Source organism: Cherax quadricarinatus, chromosome 8 (genome assembly GCF_038502225.1).
Source record: "Cherax quadricarinatus isolate ZL_2023a chromosome 8, ASM3850222v1, whole genome shotgun sequence".
Classification (NCBI taxonomy): Eukaryota; Metazoa; Arthropoda; class Malacostraca; order Decapoda; family Parastacidae; genus Cherax; species Cherax quadricarinatus.
The window spans coordinates 40284540-40312224 of NC_091299.1; the positions used below are offsets into that span (position 1 = coordinate 40284540).

Genomic DNA, 27685 nt, shown 5'->3' on the forward strand with positions numbered 1-27685 from the left:
GCAAACCTGAGAATAGCGTTCCGATACCTTAATAAGGAATCGTTCAAGACACTGTACACTGTGTATGTTAGGCCCATACTGGAGTATGCAGCACCAGTCTGGAACCCACACCTGGTCAAGCACGTCAAGAAGTTAGAGAAAGTACAAAGGTTTGCAACAAGGCTAGTCCCAGAGCTCAAGGGAATGTCGTACGAGGAAAGGTTAAGGGAAATCGGACTGACGACACTGGAGGACAGAAGGGTCAGGGGAGACATGATAACGACATACAAGATACTGCGGGGAATAGACAAGGTGGACAGAGATAGGATGTTCCAGAGAGGGGACACAGGGACAAGGGGTCACAACTGGAAGCTGAAGACTCAGACGAGTCACAGGGACGTTAGGAAGTATTTCTTCAGTCATAGAGTTGTCAGCAAGTGGAATAGCCTAGCAAGTGAAGTAGTGGAGGCAGGAACCATACATAGTTTTAAGAAGAGGTATGACAAAGCTCAGGAAGCAGAGAGAGAGAGGATCCAGTAGCGATCAGTGAAGAGGCGGGGCCAGGAGCTGAGTCTCGACCCCTGCAACCACAATTAGGTGAGTACAATTAGGTGAGTACACACACACACACACGCACACACACACACACGCACACACTCACACACACACACACACACACACACACACACACACACACACACTCGCGCACACACACGCACACACACACACACACACGCACACACACACACACACACACACACACACACACCCACACACACACACACAGCAGAGGGGTGGGTGGATTGCATTTTCTTGGACTGCAAGAAGGCGTTTGACATAGTTCCACACAAGAGATTGGTGCAAAAACTGGAGGACCAAGCAGGGATAACAGGGAAGGCACTACAATGGATCAGGGAATACTTGACAGGAAGACAGCAGCGAGTCATGGTACGTGGCGAGGTGTCAGAGTGGGCACCTGTGACCAGCGGGGTCCCACAGGGGTCAGTCCTAGGACCAGTGCTGTTTCTGGTATTTGTGAACCACATGACGGAAGGAATAGACTCTGAGGTGTCCCTGTTTGCAGATGACGTGAAGTTGATGAGAAGAATTCACTCGATCGAAGACCAGGCAGAACTACAAACGGATCTGGACAGGCTGCAGACCTGGTCGAGCAATTGGCTCCTGGAGTTCAAAGCCACCAAGTGCAAAGTCATGAAGATTGGGGAAGGGCAAAGAAGACCACAGACGGAGTACAGTCTAGGGGGCCAGAGACTACAAACCTCACTCAAGGAAAAAGATCTTGGGGTGAGTATAACACCAGGCACATCTCCTGAAGCGCACATCAACCAAATAACTGCTGCAGCATATGGGCGCCTAGCAAACCTCAGAACAGCATTCCGACATCTTAATAAGGAATCGTTCAGGACCCTGTACACCGTGTACGTTAGGCCCATATTTGAGTATGTGGCACCAGTTTGGAACCCACACTTAGCCAAGCACGTGAAGAAACTAGAGAAAGTGCAAAGGTTTGCAACAAGACTAGTCCCAGAGCTAAGAGATATGTCCTACGAGGAGAGGTTAAGGGAAATCAACCTGACGACACTGGAGGACAGGAGAGATAGGGGGGACATGATAACGACATACAAAATACTGAGAGGAATTGACAAGGTGGACAAAGACAGGATGTTCCAGAGATTGGACACAGTAACAAGGGGACACAGTTGGAAGCTGAAGACACAGATGAATCACAGGGATGTTAGGAAGTATTTCTTCAGCCACAGAGTAGTCAGTAAGTGGAATAGTTTGGGAAGTGATGTAGTGGAGGCAGGATCCATACATAGCTTTAAGCAGAGGTATGATAAAGCTCACGGCTCAGGGAGAGTGACCTAGTAGCGATCAGTGTAGAGGCGGGGCCAGGAGCTCGGACTCGACTCCCGCAACCTCAACTAGGTGAGTACACACACACACACACACACACACACACACACACACACACACACAAACACACCCACACACACACACACACACACACACACACACACACACACACACACACACACACACACACACACACACACACACACACACACACACACACACACACACACACACACACACACACACACACACAGTACAGTGTTCAAGTTGTAGAAGCTCAATATTGACTTTATTAGTATAGTATTGTTATTGTTAGTATTATTAATATTGCTATTGGTACGTTGCTAGAATATTAAGACATACAAGGGTGAGGCGCAGATTGTTCCTGGGCACACCAGCATAAAACAGTGTCTCCAATAACAGTCTCAACCCCTCCTCAAGGTTTCCCTAAAGTTTAGGGTTTAGGGCCTAAACTCTACTCTGGCCCACAAGACTCACTCCACCCGCTCAGGCATTCCTCCTCACCCTCCCTACCCCCGCCCACCTACCGACACTCTCTCTCTCTCAGGGTTTTTTTTTTTTTTTTTTTTTTTACACAGGGTTTGACAAGGTTAAGGATCCCTAGCTTTATTGACAAGCTATTTACAGGTTAAGGATTCCTAACTTTATTGGCAAGCTAAGAGCTGCTACCTACATCAGCTCATTTGAAAGCATTTTTATTGTTATGAGACTCTCTCTCTCTCTCTCTCTCTCTCTCTCTCTCTCTCTCTCTCTCTCTCTCTCTCTCTCTCTCTCTCTCTCTCTCTCTCTCTCTCTCTCTCTCTCTCTCTCTCTCTCTCTCTCTCTCTCTCTCTCTCTCTCTCTCTCTCTCTCTCCACTCTCTCACCTCACCTCTCTCTCTCTCTCTCTCTCTCTCTCTCTCTCTCTCTCTCCACTCTCTCTCACTCACTCTCTCTCACTTTCTCTCTCTCTCTCTCTCTCTCTCTCTCTCTCTCTCTCTCTCTCTCTCTCTCTCTCTCTCTCTCTCTCTCTCTCTCTCTCTCTCTCTCTCTCCTCTCTCTCTCTCTCCTACCTCTCTACCTCCCACCTCTACCTCTCTACCTCTCTACCTCTCCTCTCTCCCTCTGCCTCTACCCCTCTCTCTCTCTTTTTTTTTTTTTTTTTTACACAGGGTTTGACAAGGTTAAGGATCCCTAGCTTTATTGACAAGCTATTTACAGGTTAAGGATTCCTACCTTTATTGGCAAGCTAAGAGCTGTTACCTACATCAGCTCATTTGAAAGCATTTTTGTTGTTATGAGACATACAAGTAGGGAACAGGACGAAGTTGGAGCCATCTGTGGGCCAGCATTTTCATTTGATCAACTGACTTTATCTCGTTGACATCATTATGCTGTACGAATGTGTTCCATACTCGAGTCATCCTGGGTATGTATGATCTCAGATGGAGTGATGTTCTGGAGAAGGGTACAGCCAGAGTGAAGTTGCTGCTTTCTGCCCGTCTTGTGGTATAAAAGCTTGTTTCACGCTGTCCTCGAAGTGGATCCAAGTGTGGTATTTTGACAATATTGGCTTTGTACATAACAGTAAGGCCACCCACATCCCTCCTGTGTTGAAGGCTCTGCTGAAATGACAGATCTATCCAGGATGGGTCCAGGCGAGAGATGAGATGTCTTGCTCTGTTCTCTACTCTGTTCTCTACAAGGTTAAGGATCCCTAGCTTTATTGACAAGCTATTAACAGGTTAAGGATTCCTGACTTTGACAGGCTAAGAGCTGTTATCTACATCAGCTCATTTGAAAGCATTTTTATCGTTATGAGACTCTCTCTCTCTCTCTCTCTCTCTCTCTCTCTCTCTCTCTCTCTCTCTCTCTCTCTCTCTCTCTCTCTCTCTCTCTCTCACTCTCTCTCTCTCTCTCTCTCTCTCTCTCTCTCTCTCTCTCTCTCTCTCTCTCTCTCTCTCTCTCTCTCTCTCTCTCTCTCTCTCTCTCTCTCTCTCTCTCTCTCTCTCTTCACTCTCTCTCTCTCTCTCTCTCTCTCTCTCTCTCTCTCTCTCTCTCTCTCTCTCTCTCTCTCTCTCTGTCTCTCTCTCTCTCTCTCTCTCTCTCTCTCCTCTCTCTCTGTCTCTACCCCCTCTCTCCCCTCCCTCTCCCTTCCTCCCCTCCCCCACCCTTCCCACCTCCTACCCTCCCACCCCATCTCACCCACTCCCTCCTCTACCCCTCTACCCCCACCCCTGTCCTGCCCCCTCCCCCACCCTCCCTCCCCTACCCCCTCCTCCTGCCCCTCCCCCTCCTACCTCCTCCCTACCCCCTCCTCCTTACCTCCCCCTCTACCTCTCTACTTACAGGGTCTGGATAAGGTTAAGGATCCCCTAGGCCTTTATTGACAAGCTATTTACAGGTTAAGGATTCCTAACTTTATTGGCAAGCTAAGAGCTGTTACCTACATCAGCTCATTTGAAAGCATTTTTGTTGTTATGAGACATACAAGTAGGGAACAGGACGAAGTTGGAGCCATCTGTGGGCCAGCATTTTCATTTGATCAACTGACTTTATCTCGTTGACATCATTATGCTGTACGAATGTGTTCCATACTCGAGTCATCCTGGGTATGTATGATCTCAGATGGAGTGATGTTCTGGAGAAGGGTACAGCCAGAGTGAAGTTGCTGCTTTCTGCCCGTCTTGTGGTATAAAAGCTTGTTTCACGCTGTCCTCGAAGTGGATCCAAGTGTGGTATTTTGACAATATTGGCTTTGTACATAACAGTAAGGCCACCCACATCCCTCCTATGTTGAAGGCTCTGCTGAAATGACAGATCTATCCAGGATGGGTCCAGGCGAGAGATGAGACGTCTTGCTCTGTTCTCTACTCTGTCAAGCAGTCGCAGATGAGAGGGGGGCAGGCAAACCAAGAAAGTGGAGCATACTCAAGGTGTGAGCGTACTTGTGCCTCGTACAGGATCTTGCAACCCCTACTGTCAAGCAAATGCGAGATACTGTGAAGTGCTGTAAGCTTCCTGGCTGCCTTGTTTGCAAGATTTACAACATGGTTCTTCATGGTTAGTTTGGAGTCAAATTTCACCCCAAGGATATCAACTTCTTCTCCAGGTGCCAACACCCTCCCATTCATCCTTAATACTGCACCAGCATTACCATCATGGTGCCTAGAGCCGATCATCATTTGCATTTTCTCAGGTGCAAATGTTACTTGCCATCTATTTCCCCAAGCTTATATAGCTCTCAGCTGGTGATTGATGTAGCTTAGAGCAGCTGGCATTTCTTCTCTTGGATAAGTGAATGTCAGTGTACAGTCGTTTGCATATGCATGTGATTCTGGGATGAGATGAAGAAGGTCGTTGAAGTAGACATTCCATAACAATGGACCCAGCACGCTTCCTTGTGGAACACTTGCCCCAATAGGATGTCTTGCTGATTCCGTTCCATTGAGAACTACACTTAGAGATCTACCATGAAGGTAATCACTGAGGAGACATAGCTTAGAGCCTGCAATTCCCAGTGCTTGAAGTTTTGCTAAGAGGCCCTGGTGCCACACCCGGTCGAAAGCGCCAGCAATTTCCAGTGCTACCACACAGCTGACTTTGGATTCATCCAGTGACTGGTGCCACTTAGTGGAGAGGTTTAACAACAGATCAGCAGCAGAGTAACCTTTCCTGAAGCCATATTGACGATCACAAAGTAGTGAGTGGTAGTCAAAAACTCTGTCATTAGTCTTGAGATTATTGTCTCAAGGATCTTACCAGTGATTGACAGGAGTGACATTGGTCTGTAGTTGCTGATTTCTGTTCTGCTCTTCTTTCTTGTGAACAGGGACTACATTTGCCTCTTTCCATAGAGAGGGCCATTTACACTGTACTAGGCAGTGCTGAAAGATGCTAGTTATAGGTGCTGCTAGCTGGTCTGCACATCTCAACAGTCTTGGGCTCAACTTGTCTGGGCCCACAGCCTTTTCTTGGTCAAGCGATTTAAGAAGGAAATGCACCTCCTCCTGCCGTATTTTCACCACTGACAGTTTTGACACAGTTCTTGCAGCTAGCCAAGGAGGGTCCCTTGCTGGATCAGGAACTTGCATTTTGGTAGCAAAGTGTTCAGCAAAGAGGTCCGCCTTCTCTTGACTACTAGTAGAGGTGGTCCCATCCTGTCGATTTAGAGGTGGAATGAGATCATCAGGCAGATAACCTTGTCTGTCCTTGCCCAGGGACCACCAGGTTTTGGAGCCTACCTTACCTGATGCTAGCTTTCTTTTAGTGTCCACCTCCAATTTAGCAATGGCCCACTTTTGAACGTCACCATCTCTCTCTCTCTCTCTCTCTCTCTCTCTCTCCATCTCCCTCCCCTCTACCTCTCCCTTTTCTCTCCCTCTCTCACCTCATCCCCCCATTCCCCTCTCCTTTTCCTTCCCCCTCCTCCCCTTTTCCCTGTAAAAAAAATGGTAACTCAGAGGAGGACTCGAAGATCCCCGGGATCAGAGGGGATTGGTTCTGGTAGGGAAGAATGGATGGAAGAGCAATGCAAAAGGATGGAACAAGAGTGGGAGTGATAACTAGTAGAGCTTGCTGCAAAAATGGAGACAGAGCTTTCTGTGAAATTGGGAAAGAGGTTGAAGGAGAAGAAGCATTGGGAGTCCCAAGTCAAAGCTGCAGTAGCCAGGATAAGGGTCCTAGAATATGAGGTAAATAGGCTTAAGTGCGCTACAGGGGTAGTGACTAGAGGAGGCACAATAACTGAAGCTGGTACACCCGTACTGAACGACGGGCCCAACGGGAAGGAAGGAGACATAACTTACACTAAGGTCCTATCAGCCCTATCAGCCCACCAAGAATGGCCAAGGAATGAAGGGGCAGAGCAGCTGGGTGCAGGTGGTAAGGAGAACAGGTCATATGCAGAGACACGACCATGTCACCATGAACTAGAAGAAAAAAATAAGGGAGAAAATGGCCATGAACAGACAGGAACCAGAGACAGAGAGGGAAATGCAATAGGAGGAGGAGAGGGCATAGTCAGTGTTTGTTCATGGGCTTCAGGAAAGTGAGGGAAGAACACACATTGAAAGAGGGCAGGCAGAAAGACAGGAGATTGAGAACATCATCAAATAGGTGAAGAGGAAATGTCTCAGATTGTAAATTTTCAGAGAATAGGGGGGTACCTGAAAGGGAGAAAATGACTGATCAAGCTGATTTTCAGAACTGAAACAATGTGGAACAGGATCCTCCAAGAGAAACCACGGTTGAAAGATTGGGCAGCATAAAAGACCGAGACAGAACAGAAACAGAACCATAGCAGCAAAGGGAGAGGACACAAAAGCGAAAAGAGCTAGGAGGAAAGACAAGGACAGAATCAGCAGAGGACAACCAGAGCAGGGCAGAGTAACAAGAACAAGTACTGACAGAACCACCCCCAGACCCCATAACCGATCATGCTGTCCGAACACACTCACAGCCCCCACCCCACACTACCCTGTAGAATCCCGCAGTATACTGCCAGAGCTCCCACCCTCACAGACCCCCCAAAACACAGTGCTGGAGAGAAAACTGAAGGTATGGCACACCAGTGCTGATGGAATAACAAATAAGTGAGGGAAGTGGCACAAAAGAGTCAAAGAGGCATCACCGGACATCATAGCCCTCACAGAAACCAAGATCACAAGGATGATAACAGATGCCATCTTTCCAATGGGATATCAGATGCTGAGGAAAGACAGAAGGAACAGAGGGGGTAGAGGAGTGGCACTGCTGATCAAAAACCGATGGGATTTTGATGAGCTGGAGAGAGGAGACAGAGGAGAAGCAAGAGATTACATAGTACTAACGCTTCAGTCTGGAGGTCTCAAGGTGGTAATTATATAACCCACCACAGAACAGCAGGAGACCAAGGCAAGAGTATGATGAGAGTAATAGAGCAATGGTTGACACACTGGCTGAAGTGGCCAGAAGGGCTCATGCAAGCATGGGTGACTTCAACCACAAGGAAATCGACTAGGAGAACTTGGATCCACATGGGGCCAAGAAATGTGGAGGGCTAAGATGATGGAGGTGTTACTGAAAACCATCATGTACCAACACATAAGGGACACTACCAGAGAGAGAGGAGAGGATGAACCAGCAAGACTGGACCTAGTATTCACCTTGAGTAGTGCAGATATTGAGAACATAACATATAAAAGACCCCCGAGGGCCAGTGATCATGTGGTTTTAAGCTTCGAATACATAGTAGAGTTACAAGTAGAGGGGGAAGCAGGAAGGGCTGGACGGATGAAGCCATTGAGGAAGTTCTTCATGTGCAAGCATGAAGAACTTCCTCAATGGGGTTCAGTGGGATAGAGAACTGGCAGGGAAGTCAGTAGACGAGATGATGGAATATGTGACAGCGATATGCAAGGAAGCTGAGGAGAGGTTTGTATCCAAGGGTAACAGGAATAATGAAAAAGCCAGGATGAGCCCATGGTTCATCCAGAGGTGCAGGGAGGCCAAAACCAAGTGTGCCAGGAAATGGAAGAAGTACAGAAGGCAAAGAACCCAGGTGAATGAGACCAGTCGTAGAGGCAGAAATGAATATGCACTGGTAAGACGGGAGGCCCAAAGGCAATATGATAATAACAGCAGCAAAAGCCAAATTTGACCCAAAACTGTTGTACAGCCACATCAGGAGGAAAACAACAGTCAAGGACCAGGTAATCAGGCTGATGAAGGAAGGAGGGGAGGTCATAAAAAACGTCTGCGAAGTATGTGAGGAGCTCAACAGGAGATTCAAAGAAGTGTTCACAGAGGAGACAGAAGGGCCTCTAGAACGGCACAGAGGTGGGGTACACCATCAAGTGCTGGACACAGTACATACAACCGAGGAAGAAGTGAAGAGGCTGTTAAGCGAGCTAGATACCTCAAAGGCGATAGGGCCGGATAACAACTCGCCATGTGTCCTGAGAGAGGGAACAGAGATGCTGTGTGTACCAATAACAACTATCCTCAACACATCTGTCGAAACAGGATAACTACCAGAAGTACGGGAGACAGCAAATGTAACCCAAATTTTTAAAAAAATGAGACAGACACGAAACATTGAACTACAGACCAGCGTCACTGACGTGTATGGTATGCAATGTCATGGAGAAAATTATCGGGAGAAGAGTGGTGGAGCACCTAGAAAGGAATGAGCTTAACGACAGCCAGCACGGTTTCAGGGACGGGAAATCCTGCATCACAAACCTACTGGAGTTCTATGACAGGGTGACGATAGCAAGACAATAGAGAGACAGGTGGGTAGATTGCATTTTCATGGACTGTAAGGCGTTTGACAGAGTTCCACTCAAGAGATTAGTGCGGAAGCTGGAGGACCAGGCAGGGATAACAGGGAAGGCACTACAGTGGATCAGGGAATACCTGTCAGGAAGACAACAGCGAGTCATGGTACTTTGCGAGGTGTCAGAGTGGGCACCGGTAACGAGCGGGGTGCCACAGGAATCAGTTCTAGAACCGGTGCTGTTTCTGGTATTTGTGAACGACATGACGGAAGAAATAGACTCCGAAGTGTCCCTGTTTGCAAATGGTGTGAGGTTGATGAGAAGAATTCAATTGGACGAAGACCAGGCAGAACTACAGAGGGATCTGGACAGACTGCAGGCCTGGTTCAGAAACTGGCTCCTGGAGTTCAACCGCACCAAGTGCAAAGTAATGAAGATTGGAAAGGGAAAAGAAGACCACAGACGGAGTAGAGTCTAGGGGGCCAGAGCCTACAAACCTCACTCAAGGAAAAGGATCTTGGTGTGAGTAAAACACCAGGAACATCTCCTGAGGTGCACATCAACCAAATAACTGCTGCAGTGTACAGGTGCCTGAGAAACCTGAGAACAGCATTCCGACATGTAAATAAGGAGTCATTCAGGACCCTGTGCACTGTGTATGTTAGGCCAATAGTGGAATATTCAGCGCCAGTTTGGAACCTTCACCTAGTCAAGCATGTAACTTAACTAGAGAAAGTGCAAAGGTTTGCAACAAGACTAAGGGGTATATCCTACGAGGAGAGGTTAAGGGAAATTAACCTGACGACACTGGAAGACAGGAAAGTTAGGGGAGATAAGATAACGACATAAAAAGTACTGTGAGGTATAGACAAGGTGGGCAGAGACAGGATGTTCCAGAGATGGGACACAGCAACAAGGGGTCACAGTTGGAAGGTGAAGACTCAGTTGAACCACAGGGATGTTAGGAAGTATTTCTTCAGTCACAGAGTTGTCAGGAAGTGGAATAGCCTGGGTAGTGATGTAGTGGAGGCAGAATCCATACACACCTTTAAAAAGAGGTATGATAAAGCTTACGGAGCGGGAAGAGTGATCGGGAAGTGGCAAGTTGAAGAGGCGGGGCCAGGAGCTGTGAATCGACCTCTGCAACCACAACTAAGTGAGTACAACTAGGTGAGTACACGCAGACACACACAGGTATGAGGAACTTTCTGCAGGAGGTTCAGTGGGACAGAGAATTGGTAGGAAAATCACTAAACGAGATGATGGAATATGCAACGACAAAATGCAAGGAGGCAGAGGAAAGGTTTGTTCCCAAGGGCAATAGAAATAATGGGAAGACCAAAGCGAGTCCTTGGTTTATCCGAAGGTGTAAGGAGGCAAAAACTAAGTGCACCAGAAAATGGAAAAGGTACAGGAGGCAAAGGACCCAGGAAAATAAAGAGATTAGTCGAAGAGCCAGAAACGAGTATGCACAAATAAGGAGGGAGGCATAGCGACAGTACGAAAACGACATAGCATCGAAAGCCAAGTCTAACCCGAACTACTGTATAGCCACATTAGGAGGAAGACGACAGTCAAAGACCAGGTGATCAGGCTGAGGAAAGAAGGTGGGGAACTCACAAGAAACGATCAAGAGGTATGTGAGGAGCTCAACATGAAATTTAATTAAGGAAGTATTTCCTATGGAGACAGTAAGGCCTCTGGGAAGGTAGAACGGAGGGGGACACCAACAAGGAATATACCACCAAGTGTTGGATGACATACACACAACTGAGGAGGAGGTGAAGAAGCTTGGGACCTTGATACCTCAAAGGCAGTGGGACTGGACAACATCTCCCCGTGGGTCCTTAGAGAAGGAGCAGAAATGCTGTGTGTGCCACTAACCACAATCTTCAACACATCCCTTGAAACTAGGCTGCTACCTAAGGTATGGAAGACGGCAAATGTAGTTCCCATTTTTGAAAAAGGAGACAGAAAAGTGGCACTAAACTATAGACCAGTGTCATTCAGGTGTATAGTATGCAAAGTCATGGAGAAGATTATCAGGAGGGGAGTGGTGGAGAACCTGGAACGGAACGAGAGTACAAATGTCAACCAGCATGGATTTATGGAAGGCAAATCCTGTGTCACAAACCGTCTGGAGTTTTATGATAAAGTAACAGAAGTAAGACACGAGAGAGAGGGGTGGATTGATTGCATCTTCTTGGACTGCAAGAAGGCCTTCGACACAGTTAGTCACGAGAAATTAGTGCAGAAGCTAGAGGATCAGGCACGTATAACAGGAATGGCATTGCAGTGGATCAAAGAATACCTGACAGGGAGGCAACAACAAGTCATTGTACGTGAAGAGGTATTAAAGTGGGCACCTGTGACAAGCGGGGTCCCACAGGGGTCGACCTTAGGACCAGTGCTGTTTTTGGAATATGTAAATGACATGACGGAAAGGATAGATTCAGAAGTGTTCCTGTTCGCAGATGATGTGAAGTTAATGAGAAGAATTAAATCAGATGAGGATCAGGCAGGACTTCAAAGGGACCTGGACAGGCTGGACACCTGGTCCAGCAACAGGCTTCTCGAATTTATCCCCGCCAAATGCAAAGTCATGAAGATCGCAGAAGAGCAAAGAAGACCTCAGACGGAGTATAGGCTAGATGGCCAGAGACTGCAAACCTCGTTCAAGGAGAAAGATCTTGGGGTGAGTATAACACCGAACACATCTCCGGAAGCGCACATCAACCTGATAACTGCTGCAGCATATGGACGCCTGGCAAACCTGAGAATAGCGTTCCGATACCTTAGTAATGAATCGTTCAAGACACTGTACACCGTGTACGTCAGGCCCATACTGGAGTACGCAGCACCTGTTTGGAACCCACCCTTGATCAAGCACGTCAAGAAATTAGAGAAAGTGCAAAGGTTTGCGACAAGGTTAGTTCCAGAGCTAAGGGGAATGTCCTACGAGGAAAGGTTAACCGAAATCGGCCTGACGACACTGGAGGACAGGAGGGTTAGGGGAGACATGATAACGGCATATAAAATACTGCGTGGAATAAACAAGATGGACAGAGACAGGATGTTCCAGAGAGGGGACACAGAAACAAGGGGTCACAATTGGAAGTTGAAGACTCAGATGAGTCAAAGGGATATTAGGAAATATTTCTTCAGTCATAGAGTAGTCAGGAAGTGGAATAATCTGGCAAGTGAGGTAGTGGAGCAGGAACCATACATAGCTTTAAGATGACGTATGATAAAGCTCATGGAGCAGGCAGAGAGAGGACCTAGTAGTGCTCAGTGAAGAGGCGGGGCCAGGAGCTGAGTTTCGACTCCTGCAATTAGGTGAGTATACACACACACACACACACAAACACACACACACAAACACACACACACACACACTCACACACACACACACACACACACACACACACACACACACACACACACACACACACACACACACACACACACACACACAAACACACACACACACACACATATACAACAGGCCTAGTGTCTAATCGACATGTGCCTAGGACAAAATGGTAACTAACTAACCACTATTCAGGACACTCATCACCAATGCTGTGATCTCATATCTCTCCACTCTAACTTCGTTTAAGCTTACTTACACTTAACCTCATGCTAGTATAAATATGCTTGCTCTGTATTTTTTTGTATTGACTTGAAAAGTCTGATGTTCTAAAGTTTTAATATATTTTCTCCAATTCCCAACACTTCACTTTCTGTTTCCCTCTCTGCAGCGTGTACTGACGAGCCACAGGTCGTCAACGCCACCACGAACTATACGTCGTCAGGTGCGTGGCTGGTGGGGTCGTTCGTCTACGCTGTCTGCCAAGAAAACTTCACCTTTACCAAGTACAGTTCTTCCAGCCGCCGCGTCAACTGCACCCTCACTGGCTGGGACAACACTCCGCCCTGCCAAGAAAGTAAGGCTTAATACACCGCTTTCCAGTCATAGGAACTCATTTTTTAAAATAAATAATCCTGCTGGAATTCATTATCAGTGAGGCCTTATTTTGATTATGAGGCATAGTTCAGATCTCCATTCTAAAGATTGGATGTAAGTGCAGTGGAGAACATGCAGAAAAAATGAAGTTAAACCACTGTGTAAGAAATATATCATTGTATCAATATACTAATGGTATACACTACCGACATGTAGAGGAATATCTTTACTGTCTAAAAGTTCATTCATTTGAATACAGATGTGACTTAAAAGTATAAACTGAGAGTGATAACCGTGAACCTACACTTTCTTAAAGCTGCAGAATGAAAGGAAATGTGACTGACGTATTCAGGTGTAAGATAGGCATAAATAAAGAAGATACAAATTGGAAACCAATAATAAACATGACTATCAGCAGATTATCAGATTATCAGCCTTGTCCAAACTTATGGAATCACAAATATTATATACAATATATAATATATGAGTGGAGCTCGTGATATAGACACAAACGGTTTACTCTATGTAACAAACTTAAGTATATATTTAAATATTTATTTAATATTTTCAAGAAATAATTAATAGCAGCTTCCAAAACGTTGGCATCTGACCCCATATAATAATTATTTAACAGTTATATTAAAATTCTGTGGACTGAAATAAACTTAACCAAATTTCAAATAAACTGATCTTTAATAGGCTGACAGCTTTAAGTTATGCTCATGAAGCTTAATTTATGTGCTTAAATACAGCTTAATGTTTAACAAAGTTATATACATATTATTTTGTTATATCTTATGAACTCTTTGGTGAGTGAGAGCTCTTATGAACTCTTAGATGAGTGAGAGCTCTTATGAACTCTTTGGTGAGTGAGAGCTCTTATGAACTCTTTGGTGAGTGAGAGCTCTTATGAACTCTTAGATGAGTGAGAGCTCTTATGAAATCTTAGATGAGTGAGAGCTCTTATGAACTCTTTGGTGAGTGAGAGCTCTTATGAACTCTTAGATGAGTGAGAGCTCTTATGAACTCTTAGATGAGTGAGAGCTCTTATGAAATCTTAGATGAGTGAGAGCTCTTATGAACTCTTTGGTGAGTGAGAGCTCTTATGAACTCTTAGGTGAGTGAGAGCTCTTATGAACTCTTTGGTGAGTGAGAGCTCTTATGAACTCTTAGGTGAGTGAGAGCTCTTATGAACTCTTAGATGAGTGAGAGCTCTTATGAACTCTTAGATGAGTGAGAGCTCTTATGAAATCTTAGATGAGTGAGAGTTCTTATGAACTCTTAGATGAGTGAGAGCTCTTATGAACTCTTAGGTGAGTGAGAGCTCTTATGAACTCTTAGGTGAGTGAGAGCTCTTATGAACTCTTTGGTGAGTGAGAGCTCTTATGAACTCTTAGGTGAGTGAGAGCTCTTATGAACTCTTTGGTGAGTGAGAGCTCTTATGAACTCTTAGGTGAGTGAGAGCTCTTATGAACTCTTAGATGAGTGAGAGCTCTTATGAACTCTTAGATGAGTGAGAGCTCTTATGAAATCTTAGATGAGTGAGAGCTCTTATGAGCTCTTAGGTGAGTGAGAGCTCTTATGAACTTTTAAATGAGTGAGAGCTCTTATGAACTCTTAGATGAGTGAGAGTTCTTATGAACTCTTAGATGAGTGAGAGCTCTTATGAACTCTTAGATGAGTGAGAGCTCCTATGAACTCTTAGATGAGTGAGAGCTCTTATGAACTCTTAGATGAGTGAGAGCTTTTATGAACTCTTAGATGAGTGAGAGCTCTTATGAACTTTTAGATGAGTGAGAGCTTTTATGAACTCTTAGATGAGTGAGAGTTCTCATGAACTCTTAGATGAGTGAGAGCTCTTATGAACTCTTAGGTGAGTGAGAGCTCTTATGAACCCTTAGGTGAGTGAGAGCTCTTATGAACTCTTAGGTGAGTGAGAGCTATTATGAACTCTTAGATGAGTGAGAGCTCTTATGAACTTTTAGATGAGTGAGAGTTCTTATGAACTCTTAGATGAGTGAGAGCTCTTATGAACTCTTAGGTGAGTGAGAGCTCTTATGAACTCTTAGGTGAGTGAGAGCTATTATGAACTCTTAGGTGAGTGAGAGTTCCTATGAACTCTTAGATGAGTGAGAGCTCTTTTAAACTCTTAAATGAGTGAGAGCTTTTATGAATTCTAAGATGAGTGAGAGCTCTTATGAACTCCTTGATGAGCGAGAGCTCTTATGAACTCTTAGATGAGTGAGAGCTCTTATGAACTCTTAGATGAGTGAGAGCTCTTATGAACTATTAGATGAGTGAGAGCTCTTATGAACTCTTAGGTGAATGAGAGTTCTTATAAACTCTTAGGTGAGTGAGAGTTCTTTTGAACTCTTAGATGAGCGAGAGCTCTTATGAACTCTTAGATGAGTGAGAGCTCTTATGAATTCTTAGATGAGTGACAGCTCTTATTAACTCTTAGGTGAGTGAGAGTTCTTATGAACTCTTAGATGAGTGAGAGCTCTTTTGAACTCTTAGATGAGTGAGAGCTCTTATGAACTCTTAGATGAGTTAGAGCTCTTATGAACTCTTAGGTGAGTGAGAGTTCTTGTGAACTCTTAGATGAGTAACAGCTCTTATGATCTCTTAGATGAGCGAGAGCTCTTATGAACTCTTTGGTGAGTGAGAGCTATTATGAACTCTTAGATGAGCGAGAGCTCTTATGAACTCTTAGATGAGTGAGAGCTCTTATGAACTCTTAGGTGAGTAAGAGTTCTTATGAACTCTTAGACGAGCGAGAGCTCTTATGAACTCTTAGATGAATGAGAGCTCTTATGAATTCTTGGATGAGCGAGAGCTCCTATGAACTCTTAGGTGAGTGAGAGATCTTATTAACACTTAGATGAGTGAGAGCTCTTATGAATTCTTAGATGAGTGAGAACTCTTACGAACTCTTAGGTGAGTGAGAGTTCTTATGAACTCTTAGATGAGCGAGAGCTCTTATGAACTCTTAGATGAGTGAGAGCTCTTATGAACTCTTAGATGAGTGAGAGCTCTTATGAACTCTTAGGTGAGTGATAGTTCATATGAACTCTTAGATGAGCGAGAGCTCTTATGAACTCTTAGGTGAGTGAGAGCTCCTTTGAACTATTAGATGAGTGAGAGCTCTCGTGAACTCTTAGGTGAGTGAGAGCTCTTATGAACTCTTAGATAAGTGAGAGCTCTTATGAACTCTTAGGTGACTGAGAGTTCTCATGAACTCTTAGATGAGTGAGAGCTCTTATGAACTCTTTGGTGAGTGAGAGCTCTTATGAACTCTTAGATGAGTGAGAGCTTTTATGAACTCATACGTGAGTGAGAGCTCTTATGAACTCTTAGGTGAGTGAGAGTTCTTATGAACTCTTAGATGAGTGAGAGCTCTTATGAACTCTTAGGTGAGTGAGAGCTCTTATGAACTCTTAGATGAATGAGAGCTATTGTGAACTCTTAGGTGAGTGAGAGTTCTTATGAGTTCTTAGTTGAGTGAGAGCTCTTATGAACTCTTAGATGAGCGAGAGCTCTTTGTGAACTCTTAGATGAGTGAGGGCTCTTATGAATTTTTAGATGAGTGAGAGCTCTTATTAATTCTTAGGTGAGTGAGAGTTCTTATGAACTCTTAGATGAGTGAGAGCTCTTATGAACTCTTAAATGAGTGAGAGCTCTTATGAACTCTTAGATGAGTGAGAGCTCTTATGAACTCTTAGGTGAGTGAGAGTTCTTATGAACTCTTAGATGAGTGAGAGCTCTTATGAACTCTTAGGTGAGTGAGAGTTCTTATGAACTCTTAGATGAGTGAGAGCTCTTATGAGCTCTTAGATGAGCGAGAGCTCTTATGAACTCTTAGGTGAGTGAGAGCTATTATGAACTCTTAGGTGAGTGAGAGCTCTTATGAACTCTTAGATGAGTGAGAGCTCTTTTAAACTCTTAAATGAGTGAGAGCTTTTATGAATTCTAAGATGAGTGAGAGCTCTTATGAACTCTTTGATGAGCGAGAGCTCTTATGAACTCTTAGATGAGAGAGAGCTCTTATGAACTCTTAGGTGAGTGAGAGCTCTTATGAACTCTTAGATGAGTGAGAGCTCTTATGAACTCTTAGGTGAATGAGAGTTCTTATAAACTCTTAGGTGAGTGAGAGTTCTTTTGAACTCTTAGATGAGCGAGAGCTCTTTTGAACTCTTAGATGATTGAGAGCTCTTATGAATTCTTAGATGAGTGAGAGCTCTTTTTAGCTCTTAGGTGAATGAGAGTTCTTATGAACTCTTAGATGAGTGAGAGCTCTTATGAACTCTTAGATGAGTGAGAGCTCTTATGAACTCTTAGATGAGTGAGAGCTCTTATGAACTCTTAGGTGAGTGAGAGTTCTTGTGAACCCTTAGATGAGTGACAGCTCTTATGAGCTCTTAGATGAGCGAGAGCTCTTATGAACTCTTAGGTGAGTGAGAGCTAATATGAACTCTTAGATGAGCGAGAGCTCTTGTGAACTCTTAGATGAGTGAGAGCTATTATGAACTCTTAGGTGAGTGAGAACTCTTATGAACTCTTAGATGAGTGAGAGTTCTTATGAACTCTTAGATGAGTGAGAGCTCTTATGAACTCTTTGATGAGTGAGAGTTCTTATGATCTCTTAGATGAGCGAGAGCTCTAATGAACTCTTAGATGAGTGAGAGCTCTTATGTACTCATAGGTGAGTGAGTGCTCTTATAAACTCTTAAATGAGTGAGAGCTGTTATGAACTCTTAGGTGAGTGAGAGCTCTTATGAACTCTTAATTGAGTGAGAGCTCTTATGAACTCTTAGATGAGTGAGAGTTCTTATGATCTCTTAGATGAGCGAGAGCTCTTATGAACTCTTAGATGAGTGAGAGCTCTTATGAACTCTTAGGTGAGTGAGAGCTCTTATGAAGTCTTAGGTGAGTGAAAGTTCTTATGAACTCTTAGATGAGTGAGTGCTCTTATGAACTCTTAGATGAGTGAGAGCTATTGTGAACTCTTAGGTGAGTGAGAGCTCTTATGAACTCTTAGATGAGTGAGAGTTCTTATGAACTCTTAGATGAGTGAGAGCTCTTATGAACTTTTAGGTTAGTGGGCGCTCTTATGAACTCTTAAATGAGTGAGAGCTGTTATGAACTCTTATCTGAGTGAGAGCTCTTATGAACTCTTAGATGAGTGAGAGTTCTTATGAACTATTAGGTGAGTGAGAGCTCTTATGAACTCTTAGATGAGTGAGAGCTCTTATGAACTCTTAGGTGAATGAGAGCTGTGACGATCAGGTTCATCAAAGTGTGTGTGTGCCTCATGTTAAACACGCACACCAATGTGTGTGTGTGTACTCACCTAGTTGTACTCACTTAATTTTCACCTAATTGTGATTGCAGGGGTCGAGTCATAGCTCCAGGCTCCGCATCTTCACTGGTCGCCACTAGGTCACGTTCTCACTGCTCCATAAGCTTCATCAAACCTTTTCTTAAAGTTATGTATGGATTCTGCTTCCACTCCATCATTTTCCAGACTATTCCATTTCCTGACAACTCTATGAGCTGCATAAATACTTCCTAAGAGCCCTGCGACTCATGTGAGCCTTAACTACCAATTGTGACCCCTTGTTGCTGTGTCTCATCTCTGAAACATCCTATCCTCTGTTCACCTCGTCAATTCCTCTTAGTATCTTATATGTCATTATCATGTTCCCTCTATCTCTCCTGTCCTCGAGTGTCATCAGATCGATTTCCCTTGACTTCTCCTCGTAGGACATGCCCCTTAGCTCCGAGACTAGTCTTGTTGCGAACCTTTGCACTTTCTCTAATTTCTTGCCGTGTCTGACCAGGTGTGGATTCTAAACTGGTGCTGCATGATCCAATATGGGCCTGGCGTATACGGTACAGAGCCTTGAACGATTCCTGACTAAGATGTCGGAATGCTATTCTTAGGATTGCCAGGCGCCCATATGCTGCAGCAATTATTTGGTTGGTGTGTGCCTCAGGAGATGTACTCGGTATTATACTTACCCCAAGATCCTTTTCCTTGATAGAGGTTTGCAGTCTTTGGCCCCCCCTAACCTGTACTCCGTCTGCGGTCTTATTTGCCCTTACCCAATCTTCATGACTTTGCGCTTGGTGGGGTTAAACTCCAGGAGCCAGTTGCTGGACCAGGCTTGCAGCCTGTCCTGTGTGTGTGTGTGTGTGTGTGTGTGTGTGTGTGTGTGTGTACTCACCTAATTGTACTCACCTAGTTGTGGTTGCAGGGGTCGATTCATAGCTCCTGGCCCCACCTCTACACTGGTCGCTACTGGATCACTCTCCCTGAACCATGAGCTTTATCATACCTCTGCTTAAAGCTATGTATGGTTCCTGCCTCTACTACATCGCTTCCCAAACTATTCCACTTCCTGACTACTATGTGACTGAAGAAATACTTCCTAACATCCCTGTGATTCATCTGTGTCTTCAGCTTCCAACTGTGTTCCCTTGTTGCAGTGTCCCATCTCTGGAACATCCTGTCTTTGTCCACCTTGTCAATTCCTCTCAGTATTTATGTGTGTGTACCCACCTAATTGCTTGCTGAGCTTTATCATACCTCGTCTTAAAGCTATATATGGTTCCTGCCTCGACTACATCACTTGCTAGGCTATTCCACTTCCTGACGACTCTTTGACTGAAGAAATACTTCCTAACATCCCTCTGACTCGTCTGAGTCTTCAGTTTCCAATTGTGACCCCTTGTTTCTGTGTCCCCTCTCTGGAACAACCTGTCTCTGTCTACCTTATCTATTCCACGCAGTATTTTGTATGTCGTTATCATGTCTCCCCGGACTCTCCTGTCATCCAATGTCGTCAGTCCGATTTCCCTCAACCTTTCTTCGTAGGATATTCCCCTGAGCTCTGGAACTAGCCTTGTTGCAAACCTTTGCACTTTCTCTAATTTCTTGACGTGCTTGACCAGGTGTGGGTTCCAAACTGGTGCTGCATACTCCAGTATGGGCCTGATGTACGCAGTGTACAGTGTCTTGAACGATTCCTTACTAAGGTATCGGAACGCTATTCTCAGGTTTGCCAGGCGCCCGTATGCTGCAGCAGTTATCTGGTTGATGTGTGCCTCCGGAGACATGCTCGGTGTTATGGTCACCCCAAGGTCCTTCTCCTTGAGCGAGGTTTGCAGTCTTTGGCCACCTAGTCTATACTCTGTCTGCGGTCTTCTTTGCCCTTCTCCGATCTTCATGACTTTGCATTTGGCAGGGTTGAATTCAAGAAGCCAGTTGCTGGACCAGGTGTCCACCCTGTCCAGGTCTCTTTGAAGTCCTGCCCGGTCCTCATCTGATTTAATTCTCCTCATTAACTTCACATCATCTGCGAACAGGGACACCTCTGAGTCTATCACTTCCATCATATCATTCACATATACCAAAAATAGCACTGGTCCTAGGACCGACCCCTGTAGGGCCCCGCTCGTCACAGATGCCCACTGTGATACCTCATCCCGTACCATGACTCGTTGTTTCCTCCCTGTCAGGTATTCTCTGATCCATTACACTGCCCTTCCTGTTATACTCGCCTGATCTAGTTTTTGCACTAGTCGCTTGTGAGGAACTATGTCGAAGGCCTTCTTGCAGTCCAAGAAGATACAATCAACCCACCCCTCTCTCTCGTGTCTTACTTCTGTAACTTTGTCATAAAACTCCAGACGGTTTGTGACACAGGATTTGCCTTCCATGAATCCGTGCTGGTTGTCGTTTATAATCTTGTTCCGTTCCAGGCGCTCCACCACTCTCCTCCTGATAATCTTCTCCATGACTTTGCATACTATTCACGTCAGTGACACTGGTCTGTAATTTAGTGCCTCTTTTCTGTATCCTTTTTTAAAAGTGGGAACTACATTTGAGGTCTTCCATACCTCAGGTAGTTTCCCAGTTTCAAGGGATGTGTTGAAGATTGTGGTTAATGGCACACACACAGTATATCTGCTCCCTCCCTGAGGACCCACGGGGAGACGTTGTCCAGTCCCATTGATTTTGAGGTATCAAGGTCACTTAGCAGCTTCTTCACCTTCTCCTCAGTTGTGTGCATATCATCCAGCACTTGTTGGTCTATTCCCTGTTGGTGTCCCCCTCTGTCCTGTCTTCCCAGAGTCCTTCTTGTCTCCACTGTGAATACTTCCTTAAATCTCATGTTGAGCTCCTCGCATACCTCTTTATCGTTTCTTTCCTCAGCCTGATCACCTGGTCTTTGACTGTTGTCTTTCTCCTAATGTGGCTAAACAGCAGTTTCGTGTCAGACTTGGCTTTCGATGATATGTCATTTTTGTGTGTGTGTTTGTGTATCACTCTAGAATGAATGAATCGACAGAAGCCCTTATGAAGTCAATGAATGAAAGCTTGAATTTGTGCTATGCTTCAAGAGTGAGTAATATGAAGGAAGAGATTTTAGAAAGAGGTCGTAGCTTAGTGGTAATACTTTTGGCACAACTGATGAATCCGAGTATAGATGGTGAATGTTTCCTTACATCCAGCAGTAAGTAGTACTTACATACTAATGGAATATCGTATGTCACATCCTGGGAAATAGGACGAAAGTGTCCCTACCAGTAGAAATATACTTCACTGACTGACTTTTTTTTTTTTTGTTGTCCTGGGATAGTAACCCTCTTGGGCTAAAAATCCAAATGAGATCTTATTCTAATATATAAAAGACAATCCATTGTTTGCAGTTGTGCCGACATACCCGTGTAATGTGCCGCCCGTGGTGACCAACGCCATCACCAGCTGGATAAACAAAACATGGACGACGGGGGAGAAAGTCAACGTCATCTGCCTCAACTTACACTACTTCAGCGACTTCACTCAGCAGCAGCAGCTGCAGTGTCTTGAGGGAGGCTGGGAGAACATTACTGGCTGCCAGAAACGTAAGATCCTAGCAATGTATTATAATTTCTGAGGTGTTAACCCCGAAGGGTCATATAGTGCCTCAGGAATGGGAGGCAATCTGGTTTGATACAAGGGAAGGGGAGCGCTAATTTCATAAATCAAAAGCTCATCACTAGCATCAAGACATTCCTTAGAGTTTTAGGGTTGAAGTCTAAGTAGAAATAATATTTTACCTGCTGTTTTCTTCCTTTGAAATAATACTGGAAATCTCACCGTCATTATTATGTAGGTGTTGTATGATATGCACTTTCATAACTGTAACAGTGGAAGGATTCATAATGTAAATCTTTAAATACTGTTGTTACGAGAGCAAATTGATGGCATGAGGTATGCAAATAAATATTTAGTTCTAAAGATGTTTTGAAAAATTTCATCAAGATGCTTTAATAAAAAATATAATGAAAACTGTAAGAATATAAACTCTCAAAATCTGTTTATTAGAATTTGAGAATTTATGATATTAATTATGATATGAAGATTTCATCAGCACTTTTAACAATGATACAGCTGCCAAAATCCTTAAGAGTCTGGTGTTATCATAACCAGTCTGCTAGCTTGGTGCAAGACTTATATCCACAGTTCGTTTCGCTTCAAAAGCCATAAGGCATGTCACATTAAATTACCATGACAGCAAAATTTCCAGGGGCGGTAGAAGCAGAAAAGGCTTGAGTAATTCAGTTTGTTCTTCAGATCAAGAGACCTTCACCAAGGCAAGGCAGCCTCCTGCCCCTTTTTTCGTTAAAGGGATTTTCATGAGCATGCTTGATGCTTTAGTTATTTGAACCCATTGTTACGCTGTTGTCCCTCTCTTCTTCGATGGTACAATTCTCACTACATGCCCTGGTGTGGGGTAGCTTAAATAAAGACTTATAAAGTTTAGGAGAATACTTAGACTCATGGATAGTCTTCCTCAGTCTCTGAATTTTAGTTCACAAATCCTCACAGCAGGCTATTTAAACTGTTATTACAAAAATAGGAATATATTCTAGAAGGTATTTACAGAATAAACAAGTTAAGGATTTTCCTATTCATAACGAAGGATGCACACCCAAAGCTGAGTCCAGACAGTACAATCACATGGTCCCATCTAAAACAAGTACTTCTCCTTTCTCCCTAGATGCCTTAACCCAATGTTTTGGCATATTATACCCACTCTGGGTATAAGTCAAAACCTCAAAAAAAAAAAATAGTTAGGCACAAATCTTACCTCCTGGGCACTCACATCTTGCCCAAAAGTAAGAGTGGGAGAGAGGGTTCTACCATGTTAGGTACCACAACAACAAGTGAGACAGAGCTAGCCAACCTCCTTCCCACCTTCTACACAACAACAAAAGAACATCGACATGCACAATTCTTTAGCTACTACAGTAATTTTGTTTTTCCCATTACTACACCTTATTTAACTTTTAAAAAAGAAATCTAATTGTGTGTGTTTATAGTAGAACCTGAAGACTGAGACACTTATGCAACATGTGGGAGTCTTTACTGAGGAAACATTTCGCCTCACAATGGCTTCATCAGTCCAATACAAAGCAGAAAAGTGTAAGGAGAGGAGGAGTTCTAGGTAATCAGTCCCTCAGCCTGGAACCGATCTCTTCAGCCCATCAATCTTGTAGAAGATACATCATATGGCCGGAGAATTGGCTTATATACTGTAGTCAGGTGAGTCGAAGCAGGAGGAGGCGGGATCACAGTGGAACCATCCACTAGTGTAAGTAGGTCTTCGTCCTAAAGTTGGACAAGTATTGAAGAATTCCTTGTACGAAGATCCCATGATGGGGCGCCCATTACCGTCTGTAACATCTACAAAAACCAAAGACACACCCTCAACATTGCTGACCTCCTCGCGCTGGCAAGCACTGAGTATGTTATTGTGGGTGGAGACTTCAACGCACATCACCCAATGCTGCACTATAATTTAGCCACCAATGCTGCTGGCAGACACATATCAATGCTCCTACACGATATTCCAGAGATAAAGCTGCTAAACAATGGAGACCCTCACTCACCTGTTGGGCGGCCGCCTCGACCTTACCTTCAAGACAAGACAGCTCGCAGAGGGAGCCACATGGGAAATTCATCCTAACCTCGTCAATGACCGCTTTACAGTAATCACTACCTTCAACATCAACAGACCCCACACGGTTGTGATGCTTCCTAGATGGGACGTAAAGAGAGCCAACTGGAAGGCGTTCCAGGATTATCTTGATGACTGGTGGGCCATAATCACTCTATCCGAAGACTCTGATACAGCTGAGCAAGAACTAACCAAAGTTGGCAGTTCCAAAGAAGTCAGCAGGACACTCACAAAAGAGACTGATGGTTCTACAACGACGAGGTGCGGGAGCAGAACCACTGCATCAGCTCTTTTAGGAAGCTATACAGACGCAACCCTACAGCAGAGAACAAGAATACTCTGAGAGCCATTGTGCAGCATGCCCGCAGAGACTGGGAAATGACTGGAGTGGTGTTCAACATTAGGGTATCACACTACCCTATCTGAGATATGGGAAAAGCTTAACATCTCAACTGGCAAAAGTGGACCCGGCCCTAGGCATCGATGGTGCCACATACTCCATGATTGCACGGGCTGGCCAGAATGGACGGGAGGCCATATTAGACGCCATCAACAAGTAATAGAGTGCCGGGACACTCCCAGCAGCTTAGAAGAAGGCCACCATTGTACCAGTCCCAAAGTCAAAGGATCAGGGTAAGTAAGCGACCCATATCGCTGACCAACTGTTTAGCCAAGACTGCTGAGAGGATGGTGTTAAATCGCCTTCTATGGAAACTTGGACCGCCACTTTAACACATATTTGGCTTCAGCAAAGGAGTAGGTACAGCAATGTGCATATCCACCCTACTAAGCCAGATTGCTGATAGTAACAAGAAACATAGTATCGTCGTCTACCTCGACCTCGAGAAGGCATTTGAACTAGCCAGCCCTACATCAATTCTAGCAATACTAGCTCGCAAGGTGATCAAAGGAAACCTCCTGACCTGGATAGAGTCCTACTTCAGGGATAGGTAGGCCTGTGTCAGCTTCCCAGAACATTATTTTTCCTTTAAAACACTGGAAAACGGCACTCCACAAGGTGTTGTGCTCAGTCCCACCCTGTTTAACATCCTGTGCAGGAACTTGTGAGCCTTCCCTTTCATAGTAGTACGCAGCTACTCAGCTATGCTGATGATCTTGCACTCGTGGTGACTGGGAAAGGCAATTTGGAGCGACAGGTCCAGAGAGCTTTCGACCTAATAATGCGGTCTTTCAAAGAACTAATCCTCAAGATCTCCGCCAAGAAATCTCTTGCAATGATGTGAATAAATTACGTATTCAGGAACTTGAGTGGACAAGCTCCTACCTATACTTGGGTATCTACATTGATCAAAAGTTGACCTTCCAGAAACAGGTCGAGTATGTTAGATTTCGTGCTCTACTCAGACTCAACGCCATGAGAGCCATGACGAGGCACCGTGTAGTGGCTTGCAAAGAAGTACTTCGCTTGTACTATATACAAGCTGTGCGCTCGCTCTTTGACTACGGTGCACCAGCATTGGCTCGTGTCTTTCCGCACAGCAGGCGAAGAGTGGAGGTCGTACAAAACCAGAAGATAAGAACTATGCTCGGGTTCCCATCTGGACCAACACAGTATGTCACAGTATGTATAGCCCTTGTGGCTTAGCGATTCTTTTGGATTATAATAATAATAATCAGATTCGAATCCGGGCTTCCTTCACTGGCTGACAGAGTTAAATACAAAAACGCCTGCAAAGTAGCCACGATTCTGCATCGGCTGTAAGGTACCTTACTGAGAAGACGTATATTGGCAACCATGACACAAGATCCAACTCTCCTCACTGACTACTACTGGATTCGCTCGTTTTCTAATGCTGGGCTGAAGCTGCTTCCTATACAACTATCTTTGAGAAGAGTTGTGACCTTCCTGTTACAGGGTATCATCCGCCACCTCCCTGGTGCCCATATCCCGTCGATGTTTGCGTCATCCAACTACCTATCTCTAAGTGCCTCTGCAGTCAAGACACCCTTGGTATTGGCAGAGGGACGCTCATGTGCAGTATATTTCACAGATGTTTCTGGCGACCCTGACAGGAAGAGAGCAGCAGCTGGCATGTACCACAATGGTCACACACAAGGCTGGCGACTTCCTGACTTCTTTACGATCCTTCAATCTGAGCTGGTGGCGAATCAGTAGGCATTGTCACATGCGCTACGACATCGGCTTCGACCTGTCATACATGTTGACTCCACCTCTGCAATCAAAGCACTCTCCCATCCACAACCACAGGACAATGTTCACCTTATCACAGCGATTCTGAGCATAACGACACTCTTGGAAGCTCAGGGTAGCAGAGCTACATTAAACTGGATCCCCAGCCGTGCTGGCATCCGGGGAAATGAGGCGGCAGACGATGCAGCCAAGGCAGCCACAGAAATTATCCACATGTTGGTATTACCGTCCTCATCAGTCTACCCCAGACCAAACTGGTGGCAGTCAGAGCAAAACTTATGTGGGAAGGTCCAAGGTGATACCCCATCTCAACAGTGGTACCGTGGTGCCTCTATACGATAGAAGCTGGTCCAGAGAGCAGTGTACCGCCATCCACTGGCTTCGTTTGGGCTTTCTCACAGCCAAGATGATGGTAGACATGGCAGAGATGTGTCAGGATTGACAGCACGTTGTCCAGCGCCCACTGACACACTATCTCTTGGAGTGCCAAGTCACTGAGACACTCCGCAGACAACTAGCACTGATGTCCCCTTCCGAAGAAGGCCCAGAGAAGACTGCGGCTACCCTAGTGTACCATGGAGTCAACGCCCCAGACAAGCTGGTGCCCGTGATAGCGACATATCCTCCTCCTTGCTAGTGTCCACAATTAGGAGTGCATGAGTGAGCATATGCATATCCCTGAATGTTCGTGTATAATGCGTCCAGCATGTGGGTTATACCCACATATTAAGGCACATTTGACCTTCATTTGCAGCCAGCATAGTGGACGAATGCAATATCCAGCCTGTGGTAAAGAACGCAACCATTGCCTGGGAGAATCAGACGTGGTTTTATGGGAGTAATGTGACGGCGAAATGCTTCTCTGGCTACATGTTTGTGGCTGAGAATGTTACAGAGCTGCCCATCATGTGCACTGATAACGGCTGGCAGAACCAAACTGGGTGCCAGGCAGGTGAGATCTTTCACACTTCTTATAATGATATAAATATTTAATTAAATTCGTAAGTATTATAACCTGAAATATTATTTGACTGAAAAAGATAAAAGCGTTGTTAAATTGTGCGTTTATTTTTTTCTGAAATTAAATTTAAATCGTCTGTGTACTATGATTTAGTGTGCCTGGGTGAACCAAGCGTTGAAGGAGCCACTATTAACGTGTCGTCGAGGGTGTGGCTCCTGGGAGACAGAGTCAACGTTACTTGTCACCCGGGCCTCTACTTCTTACCTGATGGCAACCAGAGTCAGATGGTGGAGTGTTTGAAGGAAGGCTGGCAGAATGTAACAGCCTGTGAGGCAGGTGAGGAAGCGACCTTCATGTGGAATGCTTCAAAACTGTTCTACTTCCTACTATTGGTATGTGCCTTATCCTCTGGCTCCGCTATGTAGATTAACTTTTGTTATTTGGCCCCATGACTCTAACC

General features: G+C 44.9%; 1 protein-coding gene across 1 annotated transcript in view; it reads left to right on the forward strand.

Moving 5' to 3' along the window:
- The window catches only part of LOC128685269 (complement factor H-like), a 142220-nt gene that overhangs the window by 111358 nt on the left and 3177 nt on the right, over positions 1-27685 (forward strand). Inside the window, exons 14-17 of the mRNA XM_070083105.1 lie at positions 12877-13062; positions 21798-21992; positions 27019-27216; positions 27379-27561. Of these exons, the coding sequence (XP_069939206.1) occupies positions 12877-13062; positions 21798-21992; positions 27019-27216; positions 27379-27561 (762 nt within the window). The remainder of the gene's footprint in view (positions 1-12876; positions 13063-21797; positions 21993-27018; positions 27217-27378; positions 27562-27685) is intronic.